Source organism: Conger conger, chromosome 13 (assembly GCF_963514075.1).
Source record: "Conger conger chromosome 13, fConCon1.1, whole genome shotgun sequence".
Taxonomy (NCBI): domain Eukaryota; kingdom Metazoa; phylum Chordata; class Actinopteri; order Anguilliformes; family Congridae; genus Conger; species Conger conger.
The window spans coordinates 18,002,400-18,016,303 of NC_083772.1; the positions used below are offsets into that span (position 1 = coordinate 18,002,400).

A 13,904-nucleotide genomic window follows, 5' to 3' on the forward strand; every position below is an offset into this window, starting at 1 on the left:
TGGCTCCCTCCCTGGGACTGCTGAGTTAATGTGGTAGGTATGTGTGTTGCCGTGAATGCAGCCACAAGAGGGGGGTAGATTGGTGTTGGAGTCGGCAGTGGAATCAGATTAACTGCGATCATGTTTGTTTCACCCCTCCACTGTCAAGGGCTTTAAAATAACAACCAGCTTCAGTGTAAGCGTTTCCTTTGGATGATATGACATGTTACAAAAATTAGGGTAGAAAACAAAACCAGATCCACCATCTGTGTATGTGTAGAGACATGAATATGATAATTATCTCACAGTATCTTTCTTCAGGTATTTATGATTGTTGTTATAATGATTATTGCTGTTACATGAGTGTAACCACCTGCATTTTTCCATTCTGACTATAGCCCAATTGCGCTCCTGAATCAAGCCATTATAGTACTATTAGTCACTATCTGCTCATGAGTGAAATCATTTCATGACAAACCCTTCAGTCTGACTGTTTTTTGCAAGTCGCTTTCTTTGTATGATACAGATCATTCTTTGGTCAAATCTCCTTATAGGACTGAATCATACCTTCAACCAAATAATTTGTTTAAATGTATGATATACCGAGTAAATGCACCTAGGAAACATTGCCCATATTTGTTCATTTTTAGTCTAAGGTCATTATTATTGTGGGCCAACTTTAGATTTGCTCATCAGCAGCCCAAAACTCTAACAAGATCCCGACAGCAAAATTAGCCCAACAGAAAGATGACCCTGAAAACAGGTGTCTCACAAATAGAAAACATTCGGCTATGCTATTCTAATATACCAGTTTCTTTCCAATGGTGGTGGCATGTTTGATCAAATTAGCATTCTTGAAATGTGTCCCAGTATTGAAGAGTTGAATTTGACTCTACCTTAGTATGGTCACCATGCGCTTTGAGTGCAAACAGGGCAGTGAGTCGAGTGGGAGCTTTAGGACAGAAACACGGGCAGTTAGCTGGAGTGTCTGTTTTGGAAGTGAGTTGGCATCAGTGGATCGGCAATGTTCACTGCAGCACACCCAGTACCACCAACCATATACCAGAATTGGCCTGGTATCTGATACTAACTGTTGCCCAGCAACCATGGACCAATCTGGTTCCATCTACGGAGAGTTCCACAGAAATGTGAGGCGAGAGACTGGTTTGACTGCACTGGAAAAACAAAAGTAAATAAGTATTTATTGATAAGTTAAGTCAATAAGTATTTTGGTACTTGTATTGTGACTTAAAATCATTAATTTTTTTATTCTGCTAAATAAGGCAAAAATATTATTGAGACAGACAAAGCAGAGTACTTTCTGTGACTGATGGAGGAAAGGGCAGCGCCCCCTCGGAGGGGGGAGATAGAACTTTCCCACGGGGGGCGTGGCTCAGGTGACGGCACATTCCACAGCGTCCTGGCAGCGGAGAGCGCTGAGCTATTAGAGAGAGAGCAGCGGAGGGGCAGAGTGGACCTGTCTAACCAGCCCGGTGAGCTGGCTGCCTCAGTGAAAGCTGGCCCTGGAGCTCAGTGGACTAGAGCTGACTCTGCTATCGCATCGCAGAGCTGAGTCTGGATGTGTATCTGCCAGGCCCGTACCGATGCCTCCCAGCGTTGTGATCGGCCCCTGCCCCCGCTGGCTCCCCGGGACCCCCGGCACGGCCGCGGAAAGCCCCCACCGACGGACAGACGGACACGGCGAGGCCGGACAGGCGAGGCGATGTGGGGCTTCCAGGAGAGCCCGGCTGCAGTGTGGAAGGCAAGTGGAAGGGAGATCTGGCATCTCTCCGCCGGCTTAGCTCCCAGGGTTTGAGGGGACCTCCATTTTAGGTCGGCCACTTCAGGAAATACGCTTGAAGTCCGTTTGTGAACTGAGAAATCGACCTACTGGACGTTTTCTACCACGGGGTTCATTACCGTGAATGAACTGAATTGAAAGAGTTTAAACCTAGCCTTCAGTGGAGCACCAGGCTGCTGTTCTCGGGGATGAGAAGTGTCTCTGAGGGGGTGACCTGAACTGACCCGGATCAGCGATGGTGCTTCATCAGCAAGACATCTGTCTGTGTACCTCAGTAATACGTCTGTACACTGGTCCTTTATTCTCTCTGTCACAGGAGACGGGGAACTTATCCAGCTTTAACGTCCTCGCTTAGTGCAACGCAGTGTTCGTATCATATGAGCCCTTTAAACATGAGTCAAACTTCCACATTCTCTCTCGGTTGCTGTCACTGCTTTTAAATGTGTTGTGTTTCTGTTCACATTGTGATGATGACATCCGTTTGAGTTTCTTAGTTCCTGTTGTCAGTGTTGTTCCCTGTTCCCTGAGCTCATGGGGGCTGGTTTTAGATGCTCGCTGTCGACTTCTTTAACATCTTTATTTCATTTTCCTCAGTGACTTCGTATTTCACAGTACGTGTCTCAAAGCTCGCTCTCTGAGTGACTGATTTCATCCCCTCTGTGGACCATTGTCATCCTCTCTATATCAGTGTCTATCTCTTGCTCTCTTTCTCTGTCTCCACATCACAATGTCTCTATATATCAGTGTCATCTTCTCTATATCAGAATGTCTCTCTATATATCAGTGTTTCTGTCCCTCGATCTCAGTACTTTTGTGCGTTTCTCTCCCTCCATCTCTTTCTTTCTCTTTCTTTAGCTCGGTGCATTTCTCTCAATTCAATTCAATTCAAATTTAAAATAAAACTGTATGTCTTGAGGATAACACATTAAAAATGGCAATGAATAATGATTTTGTTTTCTGGTGTGTCAATGTTACTCGCTGTCCCTTAGTTTGTGGCAAGTGGCAATGCCTTGTGCTGCCAAATCCACACTGTTCTCTCTCAGTGCGTCTCTGTCTTCCTCTGGGTGCTCTCTCTCTCTCTCTCTCTCTCTCTCTCTCTCTCTATTTCTATTCAATTCAATGGTGCTTTATTGGCATGACAGAATTGGCATTTGTATTGCCAAAGCATATTCAATAATAAAATAAAACAATAATATGTACAAATTATACACAATAGTACATAAGTCATGAACCATATATGAACAACATGTAACAGATAACAAATATAACTAAACAATGATAACTGTTAAAATAGGAAAAATAGACAAATTAACAATTATTTACAATTGTAAGAATAGAACTGTGTTTATATGTGTGTGTGTGTGTGTGTGTGTGTGTGTGTGTGTGTGTGTGTGTGTGTGTGCGTCAGGGTGTGTGTGCATGATTGTTTCACTGTCTCTCAGGCTATGGCAATCTGTCACATATTTTGCAGCAATTTCTGCTGTTTGTCCCTCTCCCAATATCATTTGGTTTTTTTCTATGGGGGGAAATTGGGAGAAGTTTGGTTTAATTTGAGTTTGGTTAGCAGTGCTGGTCTGAAATTGGTGTGCTGATTGGTTGTAGTTAGGTTTGTTTTCAGGACCAGCTCACAGAGGGGACTGATTTTAGGGCTGAGCTCTTGGGTTTTAAGTGCCTCAAAATGAAGGGAATTATGTGGACTTGAATTAAGATGTAACCAAAATTTTAGGGATTTTTTTTGAACTGGTACAATTAGTGGAAATCAGCTTAATTCTGCCCTGCTTGCATTTGTTGGAGTTTTCCTTTGAATTTTTAATATATGTCTTCAGAATTCAGCATGTAGGGTCTCTGTTGGTTGCTTATCCCATTTAGTGTAGTCGAGTTCACTGAGTGGACCCCATATCTCACACCCGTATAGCGCAATAGGCATGATAACACTATCAAAAATCTTACACCTAATTGTAATTGGAATTTCAATTCCTTGGAATTGCCGTTTAATTGCAAAAAAAGCTTGTTGTGCTTTTTCTTTGAATGCATTCACTGCTGAATCAAAGCTTCCGGAGGCACTAATTCCTAGAGTCCTAGATAGTCATACTATAAAGAATGCTCTAGGGCGGTGTTTCCTAGAGTGGAATGGTGTCTGGTTTCCTGACGTCGAGCTTTCTTTTGGAAAATTACGATTTTATTTTTTGTAAAATTTACTGTCAGGGCCCAGTTCTGGCAGTATTGCTCCAGAAGATCCAGATGTTGCTTCTGTGGGGGACAGCAGTACCAGGTCATCTGCATAGAGCAGACATTTCACTTCCTTGTTGTTTAGGGTGAGGCCAGGAGCTGCAGATTGTTCCAGTAACATGGCTAATTCATTTATATAAATATTCAACAACAGCAGCCCTGTCTCACCCCACGTCCTTGAATGAAGTATTCTGTTTGTTTTTACTGCACATTTGTTGTTCGAATACATTGATTTGATGATATCATACATTTTAACCCCTACACCAGATTGTAAAAGTTTGTAATATAGGTCAAATGCCTATTTTGCCTTTTTTCTTTTGGTGAATATGGTGATCAATTAGGGTGTGTAGGGTGTAAATGTGATCTGTAGTCCGATAATTAGGTAAAAAAACAATTTGACTTTTACTCAAGACATTGTGTTCGATTAGGGCGGCCTGTATTCGGGCGTTAGAAATACAGCAGAAAACCTTCCCCAGGTTACTACTCACACAGATGCCCCTTTGTCCAGACATCAGGAAAGCAGCCAGCTTGCAAGATTGAACAGTTTTAGTAGAGCTTTGTGTAAGTGATGGGGGCTGTTTATTAGCATTTCTGTCTGAATCATATCAGGGCCGCTTGCTTTTCCGGGTTTTAGTCTATGGAGAGAATCTATGAATTATTTTGATGAAATTTCAAAATCTAAAGGGTTTTGGTCATTCTTAATGGCCAATTCTAATTGTTTTAGTTTATGTTGGGTATTTTTCTGTTCATCTGACATACTTAAAGTAGGTGTTTCTTGATAAAGTTTTTCAAAATGGTTTGTCCAGATATTTTTTATGGAAATGTCAGGAGTTTCTTTTGCGTGTAAATTTTTCCACTTCTCCCAGAACTGGCTCTTGTCAATGGAGGCCTCAATTTCTTCCATCCATCCATCCATCCATTATCTTAACCCTCTTATCCTGATCAGGGTCGCAGGGGGGCTGGAGCCTATCCCAGCATACATTGGGCGAAAGGCAGGAATACACCCTGGACAGGTCGCCAGTCCATCGCAGGGCACACACACCATTCACTCACACACTCATACCTATGGGCAATTTAGACTCTCCAATCAGCCTAACCTGCATGTCTTTGGACTGTGGGAGGAAACCGGAGTACCCGGAGGAAACCCACGCAGACACGGGGAGAACATGCAAACTCCGCACAGAGAGGCCCCGGCCGACGGGGATTCGAACCCAGGACCTCCTTGCTGTGAGGCGGCAGTGCTACCCACTGCACCATCCATGCCGCCCCCTCAATTTCTTGGAGAGATTTATTATAGTGTTGCTTCTTTTTCCAATTAAGTGTTTGCTTATTATGTTTCTGATTGGATAGTTGTCTAAGTTCTTTTCTAATAATTTTACACTTTATGTCAAATGTTTTGGCTTCCCTTTAGGTTTCTTAATTTGTATAACATTTGTCTTGATGGCGGCCTTGTGGTATATTTAATTAATTTCCTTTATTGCCTGATTAGATTTGGCTGAAATTGTTTAGAAATAAATGCTTTGATTAAGTTATTTCTGCAGAACTGATTGCAGAAATGAAGTCAGATGCACTATTTTCATCCCATTTATAGGCCATACTTAATTTTGTCTTGAACTGTTGATGTTAGTGATCTTTTGAGGAATACATTGATTTGGCCGTGGTCTGACAATGGTAACTGTGGTCGAGTGGTGAATGTCTGTACGGGCCTAAGCCTCGACAGATGCTGAAACTCCTTCCCATGCTTATTGACAATATTGTCAGGGTTATTCCTTGTTGTTGTTGGGGACAGGTGTGGGAAGGCTTGTGAGATATGGATGTTACCATGTGTTTCAATGGTATCTCTCTATGCCTGTCCTGGCATTAAAGTCTCCACATAACAGCACATTACCCTGGGCCTGGAAATGGGCTGTTTCTGCATGGAGACTGTTAAAGAGTTCCTCGTTGTAGTAGGGAGACTCGGCAGGTGGAGTATAGACTGCACAGAAAATAGGTCTTTGTCACTATTAATTGTACCTTTTTTAGTCGCAGCCAAATGTGGGTGGCCTCTTTCTTTTCCATTGATAAGTGGCATGTCAGGTCTTCTTTGAACCATATGATGACTCCGCTCGAGTCTCTCCCACGTTTTATATAATCATATTTAAAAGATGGAAGTATGATCTCTCTACAGCCTGAGGGACAGTGAGTCTCTACATTCTCTTCTAAGAACACAATGATGTCGTGATCAGTAATATTTGTAAAAAAATCTACATTTCTACTTTTAGCTCCGAATGTGGAAGAATACAGTAAATTAAATTGTATTTAATTAAAAAAAAATATATAATAATACAGTTAAGAATGATAATAATTGTATTTGCAAATCTTTAGAAAAACAAACTAAAGAATAATAATGAATAAAACAGTTTTATTTTCTTTTATTTATTTTCCTTTTTGAATTAAAAAAATAATAAATTAATAAAATTAAAAAGAATAAAAATTGTAATTTCAAATCTTTAGAAAAAGGAACTGATTAAAAAACTATTATATGATCAGTTACCTTTTACAGTACCTGCCATTTTGTTTAGACAATTATCCTGAGGATTAGTTGTAGTAACTGACGCACCTCCCCATAGTCTTGAATGTTTGTGTGATTTGTGCCCTGAACCACTTCTGTGTAGGTGCAGGGCTGTGGGAACAGGGTGGGCGGGGCTTCTTCTGGCTCCATGTGTTGCTGAGTGTGGGCTGGACTATGCTGCTGGGGAACCCAGTGCTGGGCTGGGCTGGGCTGTGTTGGGTCCTGCTCTCTCTCTCTCTCTCCCTCTCTGTGTCTCTCAGTACGTCTCTCTCTCAGTGTCTCTCTCTCTCTCTCTCCCTCTCTCTCAGTGTCTCTCCCTCTCTCTCAGTGTCTCTCTCTCTCTCTCTCTCTCTCTCTACCTCTCTCTCAGTGTCTCTCTCTCTCTCTCTCTCTCTCTCTCATGCTCCAGGGCCTGTTCGTGGGGGTGGCAGGCATTAGTGGTGGCAGGAGAGCTGTGGGCGCTGAGCCAGGAGGAGGCTCCGCTGCACCCCTCTCTGTCCCTGGGCCAGGTGCGGAGCCGGGCCCTGCTGGCGGCCGGGGTGGGGGTCAGCATGGCGCTGTGTGTCCTGGTCCTGAGGGCGCTGTGTCCCGGCAGGCCCCGCCAGGTGAGCTCCGAACCCCCGACACTCTCACCTGAGTCTCACAGCCCCGCCGTCTCCCTAACCCACTGCGCTGTCCTTTTCTCCTGCAGAGGGTGCCCTTCCTCCACACCGCAGAGGAGAAGAGAAATAGGGCACCTGGGCCGCAGGCCAGGTGAGTCTTTACCTGTCAGCTTCACTGAGCTAAGGCCTCTGCTCCCTCCCACAGTGGGAGTTTATTAGAGAAGAAAGGAGCGATTTGAGAGAAGAAAAAGGAGAGGGGTGAAGTGGCAGAGAGACAGAGAGAGAGAGAGAGAGAGAGAGAGAGGGAAATGGGGAGGGACAGAGAGAGTGTGAGTGTGAGAGAGAGAGAGAACCTCAAAACCACAGTGGCTTCATGTTAATGTAACTTCAGTTCCCCATCACTATGACATGGCTGTTGAACCCTGACATGGAGTGTGTCTCTGTTCCCCTGCTGATGCCCTGTATCTGCAGTTTGCCCAGTGGGAGGAGCGTGAACGGGCCCGTCTCATTGGCCAAAGCTTTGATGGACAGCTTGCTGCTCTGCCTGCTCTCTGAGGCTGTGGAGGACCCTGGCCCCGCCCACATACAGGCTCTCGCTCACAGGCTCGAGGTCAGTCAGGGGCGACGGCTGGTCAGGGTGGGGAAGGGCCAGATTATAGTGGCAACTGATCTGGGATCAGATGCTGTCCTACTGTAATGTACTGTACTGTAATGCACTGATATTGAATTGTATTGTGTGCAGACCTGGGTCAGATATGTAATTGTTTTGGATTCAATTACTTTTCTGTGCTCGATTGGTCTTGCCTGGTGCAAGTGAAGCAACCAAGAGGACCAGAAGGTGGGGTTTGCACTTTCTGTGAGTGATGTGTATCACATATGTTCCAATACACCAGACAACCTCAGTAATGCATAGAAAAGTATTTGAATCCAAAACAATTACCTATTTGACCCAGGTCTGATTGTGTATACTGTCTGTGTTAACTATAGTCTTATATGTACTGTATGCTGTTTGCAGTGAAGCCAAGGACGATTTTTCACTTCATGGACAATAAAGCTTCCAGTGTAATGTAATCTAATCAAGTCTAATCACAAGCGGTGCTAACCATGCCAAGCAGCAAAAATTTAATTTAAGAAATCCTAATACAGACCTAAAATACCTGAAAAACACAATGTGTGCTTCAAAGCCTCTGCATTTCTGTGTTATTGGAGCTGAAACACCTCTTTATGGGCAGATGGTGGAGCAGACCCTGGGGAGGGCTGATGTCCTGGCAGAGAACCCGAGAAAGAGGTGTGTCTCCGGGCAGAGAGGGAACGAGGAGTCCCTGCTACTGACCGACAGCCTGCAGGACGTCTGCGCCTTCCTGCAAGAGCGGTGAGCCCATTAGTGTGAGGGTAACCTGCTAATGTTCCAACAACAGTAGTGCTAAAATCAGAATAACTTGCTAACCTGCACATGACATTAATGCTAAATTTAGGCTAACCTGCTAACAGATAATATTTAACGCTAAAGTGAGGATAACCTGCTAATGTACAGATAACAGTAGTGCTAAACTGAGAATAACCTGCTAACGTGCAGATAACAGTTGTGCTAAACTGAGAATAACCTGCTAATGTACAGATAACAGTAGCACTAAACTGAGAATAACCTAATGTACAGATAACATGAATGCTAAAGTGAGGATAACCTGCTAATGTACAGATAACAGTAGCGCTAAATTGAGAATAACCTGCTAACGTACAAATAGCAGTAGTGCTAAACTGAGAATAACCTGCTAACGTACAGATAACAGTAGTGCTAAACTGAGAATAACCTAATGTACAGATAACATAAATGCTAAAGTGAGGATTACCTGCTAATGTACAGATAACAGTTGTGCTAAACTGAGAATAACCTGCTAATGTACAGATAACAATAGTGCTAAACTGAGAATAACCTAATGTACAGATAACATAAATGCTAAAGTGAGGATAACCTGCTAATGTACAGATAACAGTAGTGCTAAATAGAGAATAACCTAATGTACAGATAACATAAATGCTAAAGTGAGGATAACATGGTAACATGCAGATAACATGAGCAAATATTGAAGATAACCTGCTAATGTAAAGATAACATTTGACGCTAAAGTGGGAATGCTGAGATGCTGAGGGTGTGTTCTTCCTCAGGGCTCAGTGCCTGCGTGCTCTGGCCCAGGCCCAGGAGGATTATGGGAAGAGTATTGAGGGCGTTAAGGAGGTGCTGGAGGAGCACTGGGTCCTCCTGGTTCAGCTGCACATCCAGGTCATCCGGGGGAGGAAGAGGAGGGAGCAGCGCGTCCGTGCCGCCATGAGGAAGAAGGGAGAGAGGAAGGAGGGAGAGAGGGAGGAGGGAGAGAGGGAGGGGAGAGAGGAAGAGAAGAAGGACATCAAGATGGCGTTGCAGAACGTAGAGGTGAGATGCTTGCTCTGCCTGAGAGTGTGCCATTTCAGTGCATGAGAAAAAGATTGTGTGTGTGTGTGTTTGAACATATTTTCACACATATATTTGTATTTTCTGGGGTCAGGAATCATTTTCCCAGATTCTCCTCAGTTGTCAGAGAGGTTTTTTCTTCTGGGTTAACTTGCCCAGCACCTTGTAATGATGTAACTGACTGTAAGTGATTGATTGACTCATCTCTTCAGGCTACACCTTTCCCTCCCTAACTCACCACCATGATTAGCCTTAGACTGTAATGGCACTTATGTATAGATTGTATAGATATTGTTACTTGTACAGATATTGTTGTTTTTTATTGGCTGTTGTATTGTTGTACTCAGGGTATTCTAGCTGCCAACTGTGGTATACTAGTTTGGAAGTTGATTGTACTCTTCAAGGGTTCTGATTACCTGTATGTTTATACTAGGACTCGGAACTGTACTGTTCGCTCTTATACTTGTGTTTGATCTGCACTTCGTTGTACGTCCCTCTGGATAAGAGCGTCTGCTAAATGCCATGTAATGTAATGTAATGTAATGATTGATTGATTGATAGACTGACTAATTAAGTGACTTACTGATTGATTGATTGACTGATGGACCGATCGTGTAAATTGATAAATTGACTGGTAAATTGACTGATTGATAGCGTGATTGATAACACACATCTTTGACAGTGTTTCTCAGTGGAGCTGTCTCAGCGCAAAGACAGCCTGCAGCAGAGCCGTGCTCTCCTGTGTGACATCACACACCTACTGCAGGTGAGGCCCACACACACACACACGCACACACACACCTACTGCAGGTGGGACCGACACACAAACACACACAAACACACACACACACACACAGGTCCCCACGCACACACACACCTACTGCAGGTGAGGCCCACACTCACACACACATACACACATCTACTGCAGGTGAGGCCCATACACACACACACACACACACACACACACACCTACACCTACTGCAGGTGAGGCCCACACACACACACACACACACACACAGGTCCCCACACACACACACACCTACTGCAGGTGAGGCCCATACACACACACACACACACACACACCTACTGCAGGTGAGGCCCACACACACACACACACACACATACACACACACACCTACTGCAGGTGAGGCCCACACACACACACACACACACATACACACACACACCTACTGCAGGTGAGGCCCACACACACACACACACACGCACCTACTTCAGGTGAGGCCCATACACACACACACACACACACACACACACACACACCTACTGCAGGTGAGACCCTCTGTCCTCTCCCTGTACTGTGAGAACCGGAGTGTGCCACACCTCCCCCCCTGTTTAACAGCGGTGTGTTTCTCCCTCAGGAGCTGGGCGGGGGTCTGCAGGCTCTGGGGGAGAGGGGAGGAGGAGGGTCGGAGCCTCTGTGGACAGAAGGCCTGCTGCAGTCCAACACCCAGCAGGTACGTCAATAGCAGAGCCGGATCCCCACAACTCTTCTGAATTAACCGATTAATTACCAATGACACGGTGGTGCAGTGGATAGCACTGTCGCCCCCCAGCAAAGACCCGGGATTGACGCTCCACGCTCTGTGTAGAGTTGGGGTTCCTCCAGGTACTGTTTGGAACAAAAATCAGCAATCCCTCCACAGTCCCTCCAAGATCCACATGTTTATCAGAATGACTTTAGGCAACACACTTAAAGGGTGTAATTTATTCTTAATTCATGACTTGTTTATACAGTGAAAAGTTTTGTAATTAGGGTCTCAGAGATTAACCTTAAAAGTAAACTTACTGTCCAATACATTTACATTGTTATTCTTACTAAGGCACAGGCAGGTAAACTACTGCTGCATGTATTTTGACCGTTAAAAAAAAAGAAAACGGTTATGGTGAAGTACACACTTGTGATGCCGAGCCGCGTTCTGTGTCTGCAGTTTGACGAGGTGCTTCAGGACTTCCTGTCTCTGGAGAAGCTCACTTCCTGTTTCCTCACCCACCTGGAGGGTCTGCGGGCGAACAGTGAACACCGCTCACACCCCAAACTCACCTCCGCCTCGGCCCAAACCCCGGCCCAAACCCCGGCCCCGCACGTCCAGCCCCCTGACGCCCAGCCTCGACCCCCCGTCCCTCCCCCCGACCTTCCCAAACTGCCCCTCTCTCTGTGCGAGCAGTCTGCCCAGTGCCTCTCTTCCTCCTTCAGCCGTCTGCACAGTGCCCTCAGCAAGGTGTGAACGCTCACCTGTACCCCCCAAACCACACCTGTACCCCCCCAAACTGCTCCCCTACACCCCGATACACAGTCCTGGGGTCCCCCGTCCTGCAGAATGGCTGGTTTTGCGGCTTTAAAAGTGGTTACAGGAAGTAAATCAGGAGCAGGAAGTACACCACCACGGTATTGCTCTTGGCCACACTACCTTCATCAGTATACTCAAAACACACTGAACTGGAATTTTTGGGGCGACAGAACTCTTGAGTTGAGGATCTGGTGATTCTCACAATACTGCCCCCTGTAGGATGAGTGGCAGAAACTTGTCTGTGTGACTTACGTATTTCAAGGAAGGATTTAAACTGAATGTGAAGTTTATTTTATGTGTACAGTATATGTGCATGTATATACTTTTGTTGCGATGATTGTATTTTTTTTTTTCTATTTTGCATTTGTATTGTATTTGTATATATGTATATATACATTTTTTTTATGGCAAATCTTGAATTGATGAGAAGTGAACCAACTGAAAATAGTTTTTAAATGAAGTGGGTTTGAGGAAAAATTCAATTTCTTTTAATTCAGTTGAGGAAATGAACTTAATTTAAGTCAGCCAGGACAAGAGTATTTGCTAAATGCCAGCAATATAAATTCAGCTCATGAATGGGACATCCTCATTCTTCCACTGCAATCTTCCAGTCCATTTCCTGAACTGAGTCAATTGAAAGGGCATTGATCAACCCAACACTGAAATGAAGACTAACTTGTTTGTTTACATGAACCTGAATCAGAGATTCAAGCAGAATGAAGGTGCAGTGTGAATGCGTACCACCAGAGGGCGCACTGTGATAAGTTATGAGCTAGGCCTGGTCTGAGGTTCATCATCATTCAGAGGGTGAAGTCTAACGCCTCAGGGCACACATACCTCCTGCACAGCTACTTTCCACTCAATTTATATGCACATGGATTCATCATCCATTTTATGCTTCACATATGTAGATTAGGGGCGACATTAGCTCAGGTAAGAGCGGTCGTCTGGCAGTTGGAGGGTTGCCGGTTCGATACCCCACCCTGGGTGTGTCGAAGTGTCCCTGAGCCAGACATCTAACCCCCAATAGCTTCCAACAAGCTAGTGAGTATGAGAGGCATTAGTAGCGCTATGTAAATGCCATTTACCATTTTACGTGACCACTAATGCACACTTTACCAGTTCAAGGTCCTAGGCAGTGACACACTGTGAGGTCACTGGAACATACAGGGCTTGCTTCTTCCCAAGAGCAGGGATTCCTAATTCATTCCCATCCCTGCTCTTCCCAACTGATTCACTTTTTAGAAATCAGAACTTCTTCAGTTCTCTTTTTTCTGTGTCCTGGCTGAAATCAGTTTACATTGGGGGACTCATTCATATCCTAATTGTGACCTATGACCTGGAAGCAGTCATATTCACGATATCGTCTGTATAAATGGGAACATGGATAAGCTGTTACTGAAACTGTATCCCTCTTGCAAAAATGTGCATTCCTTTGAACAAAATTAAATTACAGAGAAACAACCAGTTCTAAAAATATAATGTGCTTTTCATTATTCATGCTGCAATGTTGGCTTGGCAGGGTATTGTCTTCTTGAGGTAATATGTTTCTTTTGTGTGTGTGTGTGTGTGTGTGTGTGTGTGTGTGTGTATGTATGTATTTGCGCATATGTGTGAGTGGTTGTGCGTGAGTCTATGTCCGTGTGTGTGTGTGTGTGTGTGTGAGAGAGAGAGGTTGTGTGTGTGAATGTGCGTATGCATGATTGTGTGTGTATGAGAGAGAGATGTGTGTGTTTGTGTATGTGTGTGAGCAGTTCTTTGAGGTTGTGTGTGTGAGTGTGAGAGAAAGAGGTTGTGTCTGTGTGTGTGTGTGTGTGTGTGTGTGAAAGAGAGGTGTTGTGTGCGTGTGAGAGAGGTTGTGTATTGTTGTGTGTGAGCAGTTGTGTGTGCATGTGCGTGTGTGTGTGAAAGAGAGGTGGTGTGTTTGAGCGGTTGTGTATGGTTGTGTGTGTGTGTGAAAGAGAGGTGGTGTGTGTGTGAGCGG

General features: G+C 44.6%; 1 protein-coding gene across 1 annotated transcript; it reads left to right on the forward strand.

Moving 5' to 3' along the window:
* The first annotated feature begins 1,446 nt into the window (after nt 1–1,446).
* On the forward strand, nt 1,447–13,372 carry si:ch211-151h10.2 (uncharacterized protein LOC567699 homolog). Its single transcript, XM_061217939.1, has 9 exons — nt 1,447–1,741; nt 6,970–7,165; nt 7,252–7,313; nt 7,634–7,772; nt 8,395–8,534; nt 9,329–9,593; nt 10,294–10,377; nt 10,991–11,086; nt 11,561–13,372. Exons 1-9 carry the CDS (start codon nt 1,584–1,586, stop codon nt 11,855–11,857), a joined length of 1,437 nt encoding a protein of 478 aa, XP_061073923.1. The 5' UTR covers nt 1,447–1,583; the 3' UTR covers nt 11,858–13,372.
* Nucleotides 13,373–13,904: the final 532 nt, after the last annotated feature.

Coding starts and splice junctions, on each gene's coding strand:
- si:ch211-151h10.2 (XM_061217939.1), top strand. CDS start 1,584: ATGCCTCCCAGCGTTGTGATCGGCCCCTGCCCCCGCTGGCTCCCCGGG. Junction 1,742..6,969: donor GCCCGGCTGCAGTGTGGAAG/GCAAGTGGAAGG, acceptor CTCATGCTCCAG/GGCCTGTTCGTGGGGGTGGC. Junction 8,535..9,328: donor TGCGCCTTCCTGCAAGAGCG/GTGAGCCCATTA, acceptor GTTCTTCCTCAG/GGCTCAGTGCCTGCGTGCTC.